At 43.0% G+C, this 12,071-nt stretch overlaps 1 protein-coding gene across 5 annotated transcripts in view; it reads left to right on the plus strand.

Moving 5' to 3' along the window:
* LOC147105678 (G1/S-specific cyclin-D2) overlaps positions 1-12,071 on the plus strand; it is a 61,990-nt gene that overhangs the window by 29,787 nt on the left and 20,132 nt on the right. For 2 of the 5 annotated variants that reach the window (XM_086010246.1, XM_086010247.1), the window contains exon 5: positions 4,272-4,406. In XM_086010246.1, the coding sequence (XP_085866372.1) occupies positions 4,272-4,406 (135 nt within the window). The other 3 variants (XR_015081554.1, XM_086010249.1, XM_086010248.1) reach the window with 3 other exon arrangements.

A 12,071-nucleotide genomic window follows, 5' to 3' on the forward strand; every position in this document is an offset into this window, starting at 1 on the left:
CTGTAAGGAGGAAGCCCTTCAGCGCCAAGCAGGGTAATTCTTCTTTCATCCGTTTCTGAAGGAGCAGCTGCATCAGTGAATGGAGAGGTTCTGTGCAGACGTTGCACCATTCTTCAGCAACTGCAGTGATTTCCTGACTCCTTTCTTCTTGCTGCAGAAATAAATCAGTTTGTCTTTAACTTGTAACTGCAGCTGTGCCAGATTCTCTCTTTCTCTTCTCCCCACCCCCCTCCCCCCCAGCCCAGACTGGGAACTGACATTGAAATTGTAAATGGGCTGAACCCAGAAGATTTAGTAGGGTCAGTTGTTCCTGTACGTGCACAGTCAAAGCCTGCAGTGCGCAGGTCCCATACCCAGAGAGCAAGATGGGAAAATCTGCCCTATGTGCAGGAGCTAAGCTGGATTGGTGCTGGTGGAGTGCTGGATTCTCAACCTATCTCTAACCAGCAGTTCAGAGTAACTGGCGTGCTACTCAAAATGAAGGCACAAGGGTGAAGTTGTGGCGAGGGAAGGGCGGGAAAGCAAGAGGTGCTTGCCACTATCCTGCAGTTCAGAGTATAAAGTATGATAATGAGAAGTAACAATCACATAGGTAAGTGTATATAGTTAATATTTAAGATCATGTAGCCATTCAATAAACTTACAATTTGCATGTATATTTATGTAGCATTATGGGAAATTTAGGAGAGGTGATCAAAAACTTGGTTTAAAATAATGGCCTAGAAATTCAGCTACTTACCACCGCCCGTTACCGGCAGATTCCTGAAAAATATGGCGGTTGCCACTGCCGTGCAACTCTGCAGCCGCCATCTTGGTAAGGACCATAGCACAGCTGATAGCAGTGCTGGCCCTGGACATGTAAATCTGGAGTGCGTGATGTGCAATGCCGACTTAACACCATGCTTTGCGAAACTGGACCTTTACGGTGAGATTAGCACTGGGTCCTAAGCTCACTCTGATGAGCATGCGTGCAGCAGACTGACCAAGATGCTGTCAGCACTTCTTAAAAAGGACACGCACATCTTTCAGGTAAATTTATACTTAAGCTTTTGGACTGGATTTTTAATATTTTATTTAAGTGGCTTGATGCAATAGATATTTAAAAAAAAAAAAAAAAAAAAAAAAATTTAAGTGTACAGTGAGTGCTGCTGGACGCTTGCAAAGCCTCGGATGGTAAAGGAAGGCTTCTGAGAAGACAGAAAATGCTGGAAATATTCAGCTGGTTAGGCAGCATCTGTAGAGAGAGAAATAGCATTCACGTCGCGGGTCGAGATGCTGCCTGACCTGCTGAGTATTTCCAGCATTTTATGCTTTTATTTCAGATTTCGAGCATTCGCTCGCAGAGGGAAGAGGAAGATTCAGAAGGAAGGATGCAACCCAGACAGCCCTTTTCTGGCTGGGATAACCGGGATGGAATCATCCGCCTGCGGTACCAGTGACCACAGCCTTATTCCCCTTTCAACATTTGTCCCATACCTTACCTTCTCAGGCCTCTTGGCCACAATGCTGCAATAAAAGCCACCTCAAAGCAAACTTTCCAATCCAACTTTATACATCTATTCCCCTTATGCATTCCCTTAATGATTGTCTTGTGTGTGCCTTTGCCTATCCTACTGATGCTACCCCAGTGGCTGCAACATGGCTGCTGACTTTCAGTGGTGGGCACTGCAAATGGTCTTGCAAGTCGACCTTGAGGAGCTGGTGGCTGGGAGTGTGAAATTGAGTGACTGTTTCTTCTTCACGTTGGCCAACCACTGGCTGGGCAGACTGCATTTCTTGGGTGTGTGAAATGAGGAAGGCACAAGGGTGAAGTTGTGGAGAGGGATGGTCGGGAAAGCAAGCGGTGCATGCGAGAAGGAGGATAATGTATGAGGATACCAGCATCTTGTATCCTTTCAGCCTCGCTGCTGGCCAAGGGCTCAGCCATGCCCCTGCCAAGAATGGCCAACACTGTCTTCAAGGGCGTGAGGTGAAGCTAGGAATGGAAGGTGTTCCTCGTGTTTTGTAAAGATTGTTGGTAGTTGAGTGATTTGTGGTGGGGGGTCGTGCATTGAGCAGTGTGTGAGGCTAGTGGTGCAGTTGGTGGAGACGGCTTTTGAAGATGCATTCACTGACCTTGACCACTGGTCTGAGGTCACGAAGCTTCTTTGGACACTGGAGTCAGGTCATGGGGGCGAAAGTGCTGGCAGTGACGGCCTTGGTGATCTTGGTCCCACATCCTTCTTTCTGGAGGGCCTCCTGGCCCCTGTGGGTAGAGGACCTCTCTTGCAGTGTTGACCCCCTGCACAAAGCTGGAGTGCTGCGTGCAAGACCCTGGGTGTCCTTCCCTGGCTTGCTGAGCCATTTAGTGCTGAAGCACTTTTCCCATTTTTGTTAGGTGCAGCAGGAAACTCAGCTTTAAGAGCTGCAGACTGCCATTTGGGAATTTTTTTAAATTTCAGAAGGCAGTTGAGCTGTAAGGGCTAAAAATGGCCTATTTTAAATGATTTTTAGTTAAAGGCAGTTTCACTAAGTGACCACACTGCTTTCTGAAATGACAGCCTTGCTTTAAGAGAAGGCTGTTCTTGCTCCAGTGACGCTACAGCCACACTACATTAAGCCTCCTGCTGAGATTACCACCCAAAAACCAGCCTTGCACAGTAAGTTTTGCGCTGGGCTAATGTTAATCAGCAAGCAGCACCAATATACTGGTGCTGCCAGCGCTATTAATTTTGGTGGCCGTTAACTGCGGCCCACAGTGCCACCGGCAGGTTCCCAGCACTCTGGATTTTATAGGCCAATGAGTTTTAAGAATATTTTTAGAAATGTGGAGAGGTGGCGTCAGAGAGGTTTAGGGAAAGAGTTCAGAAAGTACGGCGGAGGTGGCTGATGGCTCTGCCACCAATGGCTGGGTAAAAGGAAGAGTGATGCTTAAAAGGCTAGAGTCAGAAGAATGCGGGGAAGGATTTAGTGGGCAGGTTTGGGGCGAGGCAATAGAGGGATTTGAATTTGAGGATAATTTTATTTTAGTGGGTTGGAGGTCAATGAGTTATTGTAGGTCAGCAAAGTCGGGTGTCGGGGTGAGTGAGACTTTGTATGGGACAGCTGAGTTTTGGACAAGTTTGAATTTACGGGGGATGGGAGGCCAACAAGGAAGATAGTGGAGAAATCGAATCTCGAGCTAACACAAATGTGGATATGGGTTTCATCAGCGGTGGAGCAGAGGCAGGTAATGTTGTGAAAGTAAGTGGTTTTGATGATGGATAAAATTTAGGATTTGATTTGAACAGGACACCAAGGGGATGAAATTGGACATGAGCTGGGGTGCAACGCAGCAGGAATCACTTTTGCTGCCCGTTGTAGGACACACCTGATATTCAGTTTTATTGCAGTCAATGGAAACTGAACATTGGGCGGGGCGTATAACAGGTGACTGATGTGATGCCGCCCGTTTTACATCCCTGCCCATGTTCAATCTCATCCCCTGTGGCTTTTATTAGGCTTCATTTAGCCTGGGTGAGTGGCTGGAAAGAGGGATTGAGTAAGTGGCTAGGAGTAGAGTTTATGGATGTGACTGAAAATGTTGGCTTTGGTGTTCCCAATGGAGGCAGCCTAGACTTATCTACAATGTAATGCCAGACAGGTAGGTGGTCTGGTTGCACATTAATGCATTTTATGCTGAGCTGCAAGTCAAAAATAATTTGGCAAGAAACTGAAAAAAATAACTCTTAATTGGTAATGAGGATTTGTTAGTGCTGGAGGTATATAAAAATTAGTACATCTTTAGTATCACTCTGTCTAAAGATGTATTCTGTAATTAACTGATTAGCGTATCTCTTCTAAAATGACTGCAAATAATTGATTCTGAATGTACTGTTGTAATAAGTTTGTGTTTTGTTCACAAGCAGTTGGAAAATGCTTCTGAGATTCTGTCGTACTTTTTCTTAGTCTCTTGTTTCTGTATTTTGACATTCAATCATTAATTTTTATTTAACTATTCTTGGAATCATGTTTCATTTAAATACCAGTATTTAACTGTGTGACAGTAATGTTTCTTTACTAAACAGGTGATTTATTTAAACTTAACCTCTGATTGAGATACTGAGAGTAAACTTACTGTTAAACAGAAACAAAATGATTGCAAACCTGGAAAGAACAGTGAAAGAGAACGTGGATTGCAGGATATATTACATCTTCTCTCACCCTGCAGCAGAATAATTGAAGTGTGTCACAGTGTGATATTTACCAATGCCTCAGAAGGTTTATGGTTTGGTTTATCTTTTTCCCATTAGGATTGCCTGAAAGCTTGCCAGGAGCAGATTGAATCATTGCTGGTCAGCAACCTGAGACAAATTCAGCAGCACCAACAGCAGACGGATCCCTCAAAGAGGGTGGATGAACTGGACCAGGCCAGCACTCCCACAGATGTAAGAAACGTTAACCTGTGAGGCTGCTGGAGTGGAAAAGACCGTGCGTGATCTTCCCTTTTAGGAAGAAATCTTTGTTTTTCCTTTTAAAAATGCTCCCACATAGTAAAGCTTCTTTTAGAAAAAAAAACTGATATTAAAAACTCTGGTGCCTATAGTGTTCTGCAGAAGGGAATCCCACCGTATGTGTTTGCATAATTGCTGTTATATTATCAATGATGAACATGCTTAAAAAGCATAAAAATAGCTAGCTAAATGCAGGCCTGTGTATGTGGGATCAAATGATTAGATATTTACTGTTCTATTTTATGGTGCTTGCACCCTCTTCAGATTTAAGGAAATGTGTGAACGATTTGTGGCTCAATTTAGATTGCAAAGCAATAGCCTGAGGGATTGGGGAGGGTTGCTGGGAAATAGTCTTCTCTTTTATGAATGAACCATCTTCAATGTAGAAGGAATGTAACTGCCTTAACATATTGAACCTTTTATCTTCCAGTGAAGTTTAGTTATTGGCAGGATCGTGGTGTGTAAAAGTGTACTATGGGTATATATTTTGCCTTAAATAATAAGTGCTTGTGTGGAAGGTTCCTTTTTAGACCAACTTTAATTTCTCTCTTTGTGTGTGTGTGTGTCTTGGATGTTTTGTGTATGTCTGTATATTTCCTCACCCCTTGTCTGTATGTCTCTTCTCCCTGGTGTCACTGTCTATGCCTGGCTCTCACTTTTTCCCCATTTGTCTGTGTCTCACTTCGCCATGTCTGTGACGTCTTTCACTTTCAATGTGTCTTTCTCTCTTTTACATCTTTGTGTCTGTGTGTTTCACTTCTTTTCCGTGCGCATGTGTGTTTCACTGTGTATGTCTGTTTGTGTATGTCTCACTTTTCCCTGTACCATCTATTTCTAATTTTGTTCTGTCTGTCTCACTTCTCCCTACATTAATGTATGCCTCTAGCTCTTTCTGGTTCCTTCTTCAGAAATGGTTCATTCTACTCACAGCAGCATTGTTAGCTCCAGGTAGAGCTGCTCATCTAACTGTGGGCCAAACTTGAATGCGTCCAGGGAACTCCTGATCCAACTGCCAGTCAGCTGATTACACTGCCATGGAACTCTGCATTAGAAGACATAAAACAGGGTTGTCCAGGTTGATGTAAATCTTTTGATCATCCCTATTGATCTCACAGAGAGATTTCAACTGTGTGACTACCTAGCATTTTGTATGAAGAGTGGAGAAAGCGAACTACATCCTTCCACTTGAAATGAGGCGTAAAACTTTTCAAAGAGAAAAACTTCCAAACATATATTTTGTTTTTTTGTGCAGACGTTGGCCCACAGTTAGCATTATTGTAAACCATTTCATTTGAAAAGCACTTTGAATATATTTCCCAAGGGATGAATGGAATGGTTTATGAAATTGACTTGTTTTTTTGTTTCCCAGTATCTGGTGTATTATATAATTATGGTGTTGCTGGAAAAAGAAACAACACTTTGTATGGAAGACATTCCAGTTTGGGTTGCAACATTCCACAGATGTTCAGTAACTTCATGTATTTTCAGTGTCACAGAAGGATCTTATGTGCCATGGGTGTGCCAAGCCTTGGACATTTGGATGAGAATCATTGCTGGTGCAAGAAGCAGCAAATATCATGGTTCACAACTTGTTGTTATTTGAGAAAATTTGTATTCAGTCTACTTGAATTTTTCTGCTCCATCGTTAGGGCATGGATGGTAAAGAGTTGGGGCGGTGTTTATTTGCACATGTTTTGATAACGGTCTGAAATTTGCAAAATGAAGCTATTGATTGAAATGTTGAACTAGGGATTTGTGAAAGGCTGGACTAAAGAAAGTATTTGGGGGAAATAGATTTTTGCTGAATTGGCACAGCCTGACCTGGGTTGATGAGGGTAGAAAATGGAGTACGAATCTTTATTTTGCGCTGCTATGAAAAGCTATGATTTGTTTCATTCTTATTCACATTAACAGTACTTGGCTGTATTGTTTCACTGAGTGTGCTGCTATTTTATAAACATTTTTATAATATATTATTTTACCGCTTAAGTTTCAAAATCCTGAAGTAGTGGGTAATGGAAAATGAGTACATTGATTTACTGGAAGTGCCCATGTACAGTTTTTTCCAATAGTGTTTCATGATTTTCTTTTTGTCACATTCTGCAAAGACAGCATAGTTACCTCAGGTTTACTGGACAATAAAATGGTTCCCATTCACAATACCTCACACTTCTACAGTTTTTGGGGAGCCTTACAGGCTTCGTTGCTATAGAGATAAGGTTAGGCACACTAGTACAGTGCTGCCTGAGCTGAGAGATGCACAAGGCACAGGCATAAGGCTCCCTTCTGGGCTCAGTAACATTACCATGTACCTCATTTACTTTCAGATGCACAACTCTGTTCTTAAACTTTTTGCTTTACTGAGTGTGATGCCATATCAATACAATGTTATTCTCTCACAATGTGCTCTTATGTTTTATGGTTGTTCATATGGTTAGGGATAAGTAGACAGCATTTATAGTTTGAGTACAATTTGGAAAACTTGTGGGGAGTATATGATCAGTTGATGGCTGAATTCAGTAGATTTGTGAATAAATATGAAAGGTCTTGTTTGTTCAGTATTGAAAAGGCTTTTTTATTCAACTTATAATGACTGATTGGATCATAGATGGTTTTATGGTATGAAGGAAATAGGCATGACTTATGGGCAATAAAGTCACTTGGTCCAAAGTGTATGTGTGTATGTCTTTTTCCCTTATTTTCTCGCTTGTCACTCAAAAGTGACAACTCTTTGGATTATAGTTTTCACTTAATTCTATTATAATGCATCATTATTCACAAAATGGGTGATAATCCTCTAAGTGAAACTAAACTTGTGCTAAGAGATGCATTCTATTTAATTTAATAAACAGAGCAGAATCTTTAAAGAGAAATATAACCGAGTTGCAAATGCAACCATTTCATTGCATTCTTTACATTGTTTTTTGGCAGAAGGACGAAAATCAGACATTATGATTAATCCTATAGTCAGAGCATTGTGACCTGGCTTACTAAAAATTGTGGTGCTATGTCATACGTAATCCATACAGATTTGGGATATAATGCTGTTGAATAGTGGTGGTTCTGTGTAAAATTCAACTCTTAGCATAGTTTTGGAATCCTGCTGATAAGTGTGACCATCTATTTGAACAACCTGACATAGCCTGGTCTGTATGATACGGGTATTCACCGTCATAACCAGCTGAACCAACAGAGGACTCAGAAATAGATCATTTTAAAGGTGAATTATCAAAATTTCCTTCTGGTTGGAGTAAACCAAGAATTCATGGCCTAGAAATTCGGTATAGCCGCGTTTGGGGCACTAGTCCTGGCGATGCGCAAAGTTTAGCGGCAGGCACAATTTAGCGCCACCTAGTGCGATATTGGGTTGCAGCGCCCCTAAAGGTGATTGCGGCGCTAAATCAGGCGCTGCACGCTACTCTTAAGGCGCTAACCCAGCGGCGCAACCCAATTTTGCGGCGGCGGGGCGCAGCGACGGTGCTGTTAATCACTTTCCCTGAGACACACTGGCGCCGGCCAGCTCTTAAAGGGGCAGGTCAATTGGCATCACCAGACACACTCACTGCCTTGTAGGCCTTCAAAGCGGTGGGAGCCTACCTGTGGCGCACCAGCCTAGCAAGACATGGAAAGGGCGAGGCAGAGGGCGGAACGCCTCACTAATGGGGCATTGGATGCTTTGGTTGGCGCAGTGGAATCAAGGCCAAGGAAGATGGTCGGAATGTGATTTATGTTTTGGACAGTCTCCCGGGTGTGAGAGGCAGTTATGTGTCAGTGTATTAGTTTTGCTTTTTGTTGCCATAGCTTTCTCATGTTTGAAGAAACCACATTTTGTGTAATGAAACACTTTCTTCATTTACAATGGCCATGCCTGCTATTTACATGCATCTTGCCCTTCACAGGCTTGGGGGTATCAGACCGGTTCCATTCCTGTTCTTGGAATGGCAGCAAGCATTCCGTGAGAGGGGCCTAGAAGCTACTTCTGATCAGCCTCTGACGCGCAGCCTGAGAAGAGCCGCTCGCGTAGAAGTTCAGGCCAGCAGGCATCTTCTCAGCCACCGACAGAGATGTCCTGCACCTTATCTGAGGCTGCAGATCTGGCTGAAGCAGTTGGCACAGCTCAGTCACCACCTCCTTTCTAAATCGCAGCCTTCTGACACACTGCTCCTCCGGCATGTTCATGTAGGAAAACTGCTGTCGGAAAACCCTGCCAGCGTAAGGTCTGTTGGCCCTCCTCCGTCTGGCCATGCCCGCCCCCCTCTCCCAGCGTCTCAGTGCCCTTTCCAGATGATTCAGCAGCAGGACGTTCCCCTCCAATGCAGCCCTCATAATAAGTGCCCACAGGAAGGTTCCCCGTTGTCAAGGCTCACCAACAGCAAGGTGATGGTCAGAAGGCTGAAGATCGCCTGCCTGCACTGGTTCAGTGGTCAAATGGCTCTGTGTGCAGCTCAGCAACTCTTTGTAGCTCTCGAGGAAGTTGTGCTCCAAAAATGGCTGCCACTTTTAAACCACACCAGTCCCCTTTAAATAACGCTCCTCCAGCCCGAGAGCGACTTGGTAATAGAGTCATAGAGTTATACAGCACGGATAGAGGCCCATCGTGTCCGCGCCGGCCATCAAGCCCTGTCTGATCTAATCCCATATTCCAGCATTTGGTCCGTAGCCTTGTAGGCTATGGCATTTCAAGTGCTCATCCAAATGCTTCTTAAATGTTGGGAGGGTTCCTGCCTCCACAACCCTTTCAGGCAGTGAGTTCCAGACTCCAACCACCCTCTGGGTGAAAAAGTTCTTCCTCAAATCCCCTCTAAACCATTCCAGGTAAGCTGTCACTATTTAGCGCCAGGCGCTACGGAGGGGGGCGCCACTGAATTTCCCATCCAGGGCGCCCAAAAGGCGTTGCACACTCAAATGACGTCATAATCAACCTGCGCCCATGAGCGGGCGCTAAGATTTAGCGCCGACGCTAAATGCATGCTGCGCCCGCCCGGAAATTGGCTAGCGCCCCACTTCTCGGCCTCTAGGCGTTAATCGATGGCGCTAACAACCAAATTTCTCCCCCCATGTCTTACCTTTGAGTATCATTTTGTTACAAATACATTGCTTTAATGGAAGATTATAGGGCATGTTAATACTTCCCATTTCACTCCATTAAAGTGGCTCTCACTTGTATCCACGTGTGAGTAGCCACTACCTTGGATGTGCCCAGAGTGGGGATGAAGAATTCCAATTGACCATTAATACTACTGATGTGAACATTTAGCTAAGCGAATCCAAACCAAGGTATCATTTCCTGCGAATGTTTCTGTTGGCCACTATATTGAAAGAGTAAATGCTCCAGTTCTTCCATACAGTAGACCATAAGCCTAGAACTACTATTACAGAGCCAGAGTGCCTAAATGAAGCAGCTATGGGAAAGATAAAATAGTTCTGGTGATGTTATACTGATTAAATTTCATATCCCACTAATGTGATAGTAACATTTTACCTTCAAGTGGGTTAGTAAATGAGTCATCTTATTGCTGCTATGGTTCATGTAAGATCATATCTTTTTAAAATGAGCCCTTGTGATTTTTTTTGCAGTTTGAGGATTACTGCCATAAAGATTTTTTTAATCAAATGACTAATATATTTTAAAGGGTGTTTAGTGGCTGTAGTCTTTCAGTCGACTTTTCTGATCTGATTTTGCTGATCATCTATTCACTCTCCCCACTTGCCAATGGAGTATTCACAGCACTATGACTAACCCAACATGAGACCAGTCAGTCTGTAATACAAAACTAATGACAATTCTGGGCACCACACTTTAGGAAGGATGTGAAGGCCTTAGAGAGGGTGCAGAAAAGACTTACAAGAATGATTCCAGGGATGAGGGACTTCAGTTATGTTGATAGATTGGAGAAGCTGGGGTTGCTCTCCTTTTGAGCAGAGAAGGGTTGAGAGGAGCTTTGATAGAGATGTTCAAAATCGTGAGGGGCCTAGACAGAGTAGATAGAGAGAAACTGTTCCTGTTGGCGGAAAGGTCAAGAACCAGTGGATACCGAGTTAAGGTGATTGGTAGAAGAACCAAAGGCGACATGAGAGACTTTTTTTACGCAGCGAGTGGTTATGATCTGGAATACACTGCCTGAAAGGGTGGTGGAGGCAAATTCAATCATGGCTTTCAAAAGGGAATTGGATAAGTACCTGAAGGAAAATTTTTTGCAGGGCTATGGAGAAAGGGCAGGGGAATGGGACTAGCTGAAGTGCTCTTGCAGAGAGCCAGCATAGGCTCGACGGGCCGAATGGTTACAGCACAAAAGGAGGCCATTCTATCTTCCTATCTTCAGAAGATAAGAACCATCCAAAAAATGTTTGTTACGCAGTTGATGCCTGGTTAAAAGAGTGGGGAAAGCGTCAACGGAGGCTATTTCCAAAATTCCAATGCCTTTGAATTCTCGTGCCTTGCAAAGTTTATTTCACGCTGGCAAAACTTCAAATTTGTTGTAAAGTGCACATACTCTCCATGTTCATCAATGGATTGTCTAAAATTACAAGTTATGAGTACTTCTAAATTTTTTTAAAATAGTGAAATTGTATACTGGCTGTAAAGGCCTTACGTGAAATGAGTTTGGGCACTCTCAACCTAGGAGACATGGTCCACAACACTAATCCAGCACTAAATCGGCAATCTCAGGCCAAACGGATGAGTAGCAGAAGTGGAAAAAGTCATACTGTTGAGGTGAGTTTGAAACACATTTTGGGGGAGTGTAAGGAAGCTTCATTATGCATATGGCCGTACTGTTTCTGACCTGGTGGTAGTGCCTACAAAAGTGGATGTTTATTCCCCAGCATTATCTCCACCTTGATGAGTGTAAAGCTAACCATTTTTTAAGGGGGTTGCTGAACAAATTGAGTTGTTTACTGTATAGAAAATACTGTAAGTATCGAGTGGTTTCAAATCAATGTTGAAGCTCTGAAAGATGGAAAATAACACTATGTAGAAACAGCAGTTCATGGTGTACATGTGCAGTATGTTTTCCAAAAACTGGTCTTTTCCTTGTCCCCCTTAAAGACTATGATAACATTTTTCCACTGGGATTTAAAAATGACCAGAAGCCATAATTTAAATGGAGTCTCAAATAGTTCTAATACAAAGTACTTTTCTCTAAACCTGCCTGCAACAATAATTGCTTCACTTGCTCGAGCTATGTTAATAGCATGTTGTAGATAGTGAAATAAGGGTTAAATTGAGGTGGATAACAATCCTTTGCTAGTCAGAGATTAAAATATGAAGTGGTACATGGTAGATTATGCTTTCAACCTCACTTAAAAATGTTTTTCAAAGCATATAAACAAACAACTATCAGATCAGAGACGTGAGTGTGCTAAGGGGTAGTGAGGGAGGGAGGGAGGGGTATTGAATAAGTTTCTTACTGTCTCACTATTATATATGCTATCCTGGATAACCCCAAATTATACTTAACATACTAACACTGCCCATAATGTTTCCGTCCTACTCCCATTGTATCATTCTAAATTTTCTTATTGATTCCCCTATTAAAATTCAGTGTTTTAGCCTTTAAATAAAACCTACCCTCCAACTGCCTCTAAATTTAGTAGAAC

The sequence above is a fragment of the Somniosus microcephalus genome, chromosome 17 (genome assembly GCF_052327205.1).
Source record: "Somniosus microcephalus isolate GS21.2 chromosome 17, FLI_Smic_1.0, whole genome shotgun sequence".
Lineage (NCBI taxonomy): Eukaryota > Metazoa > Chordata > Chondrichthyes > Squaliformes > Somniosidae > Somniosus > Somniosus microcephalus.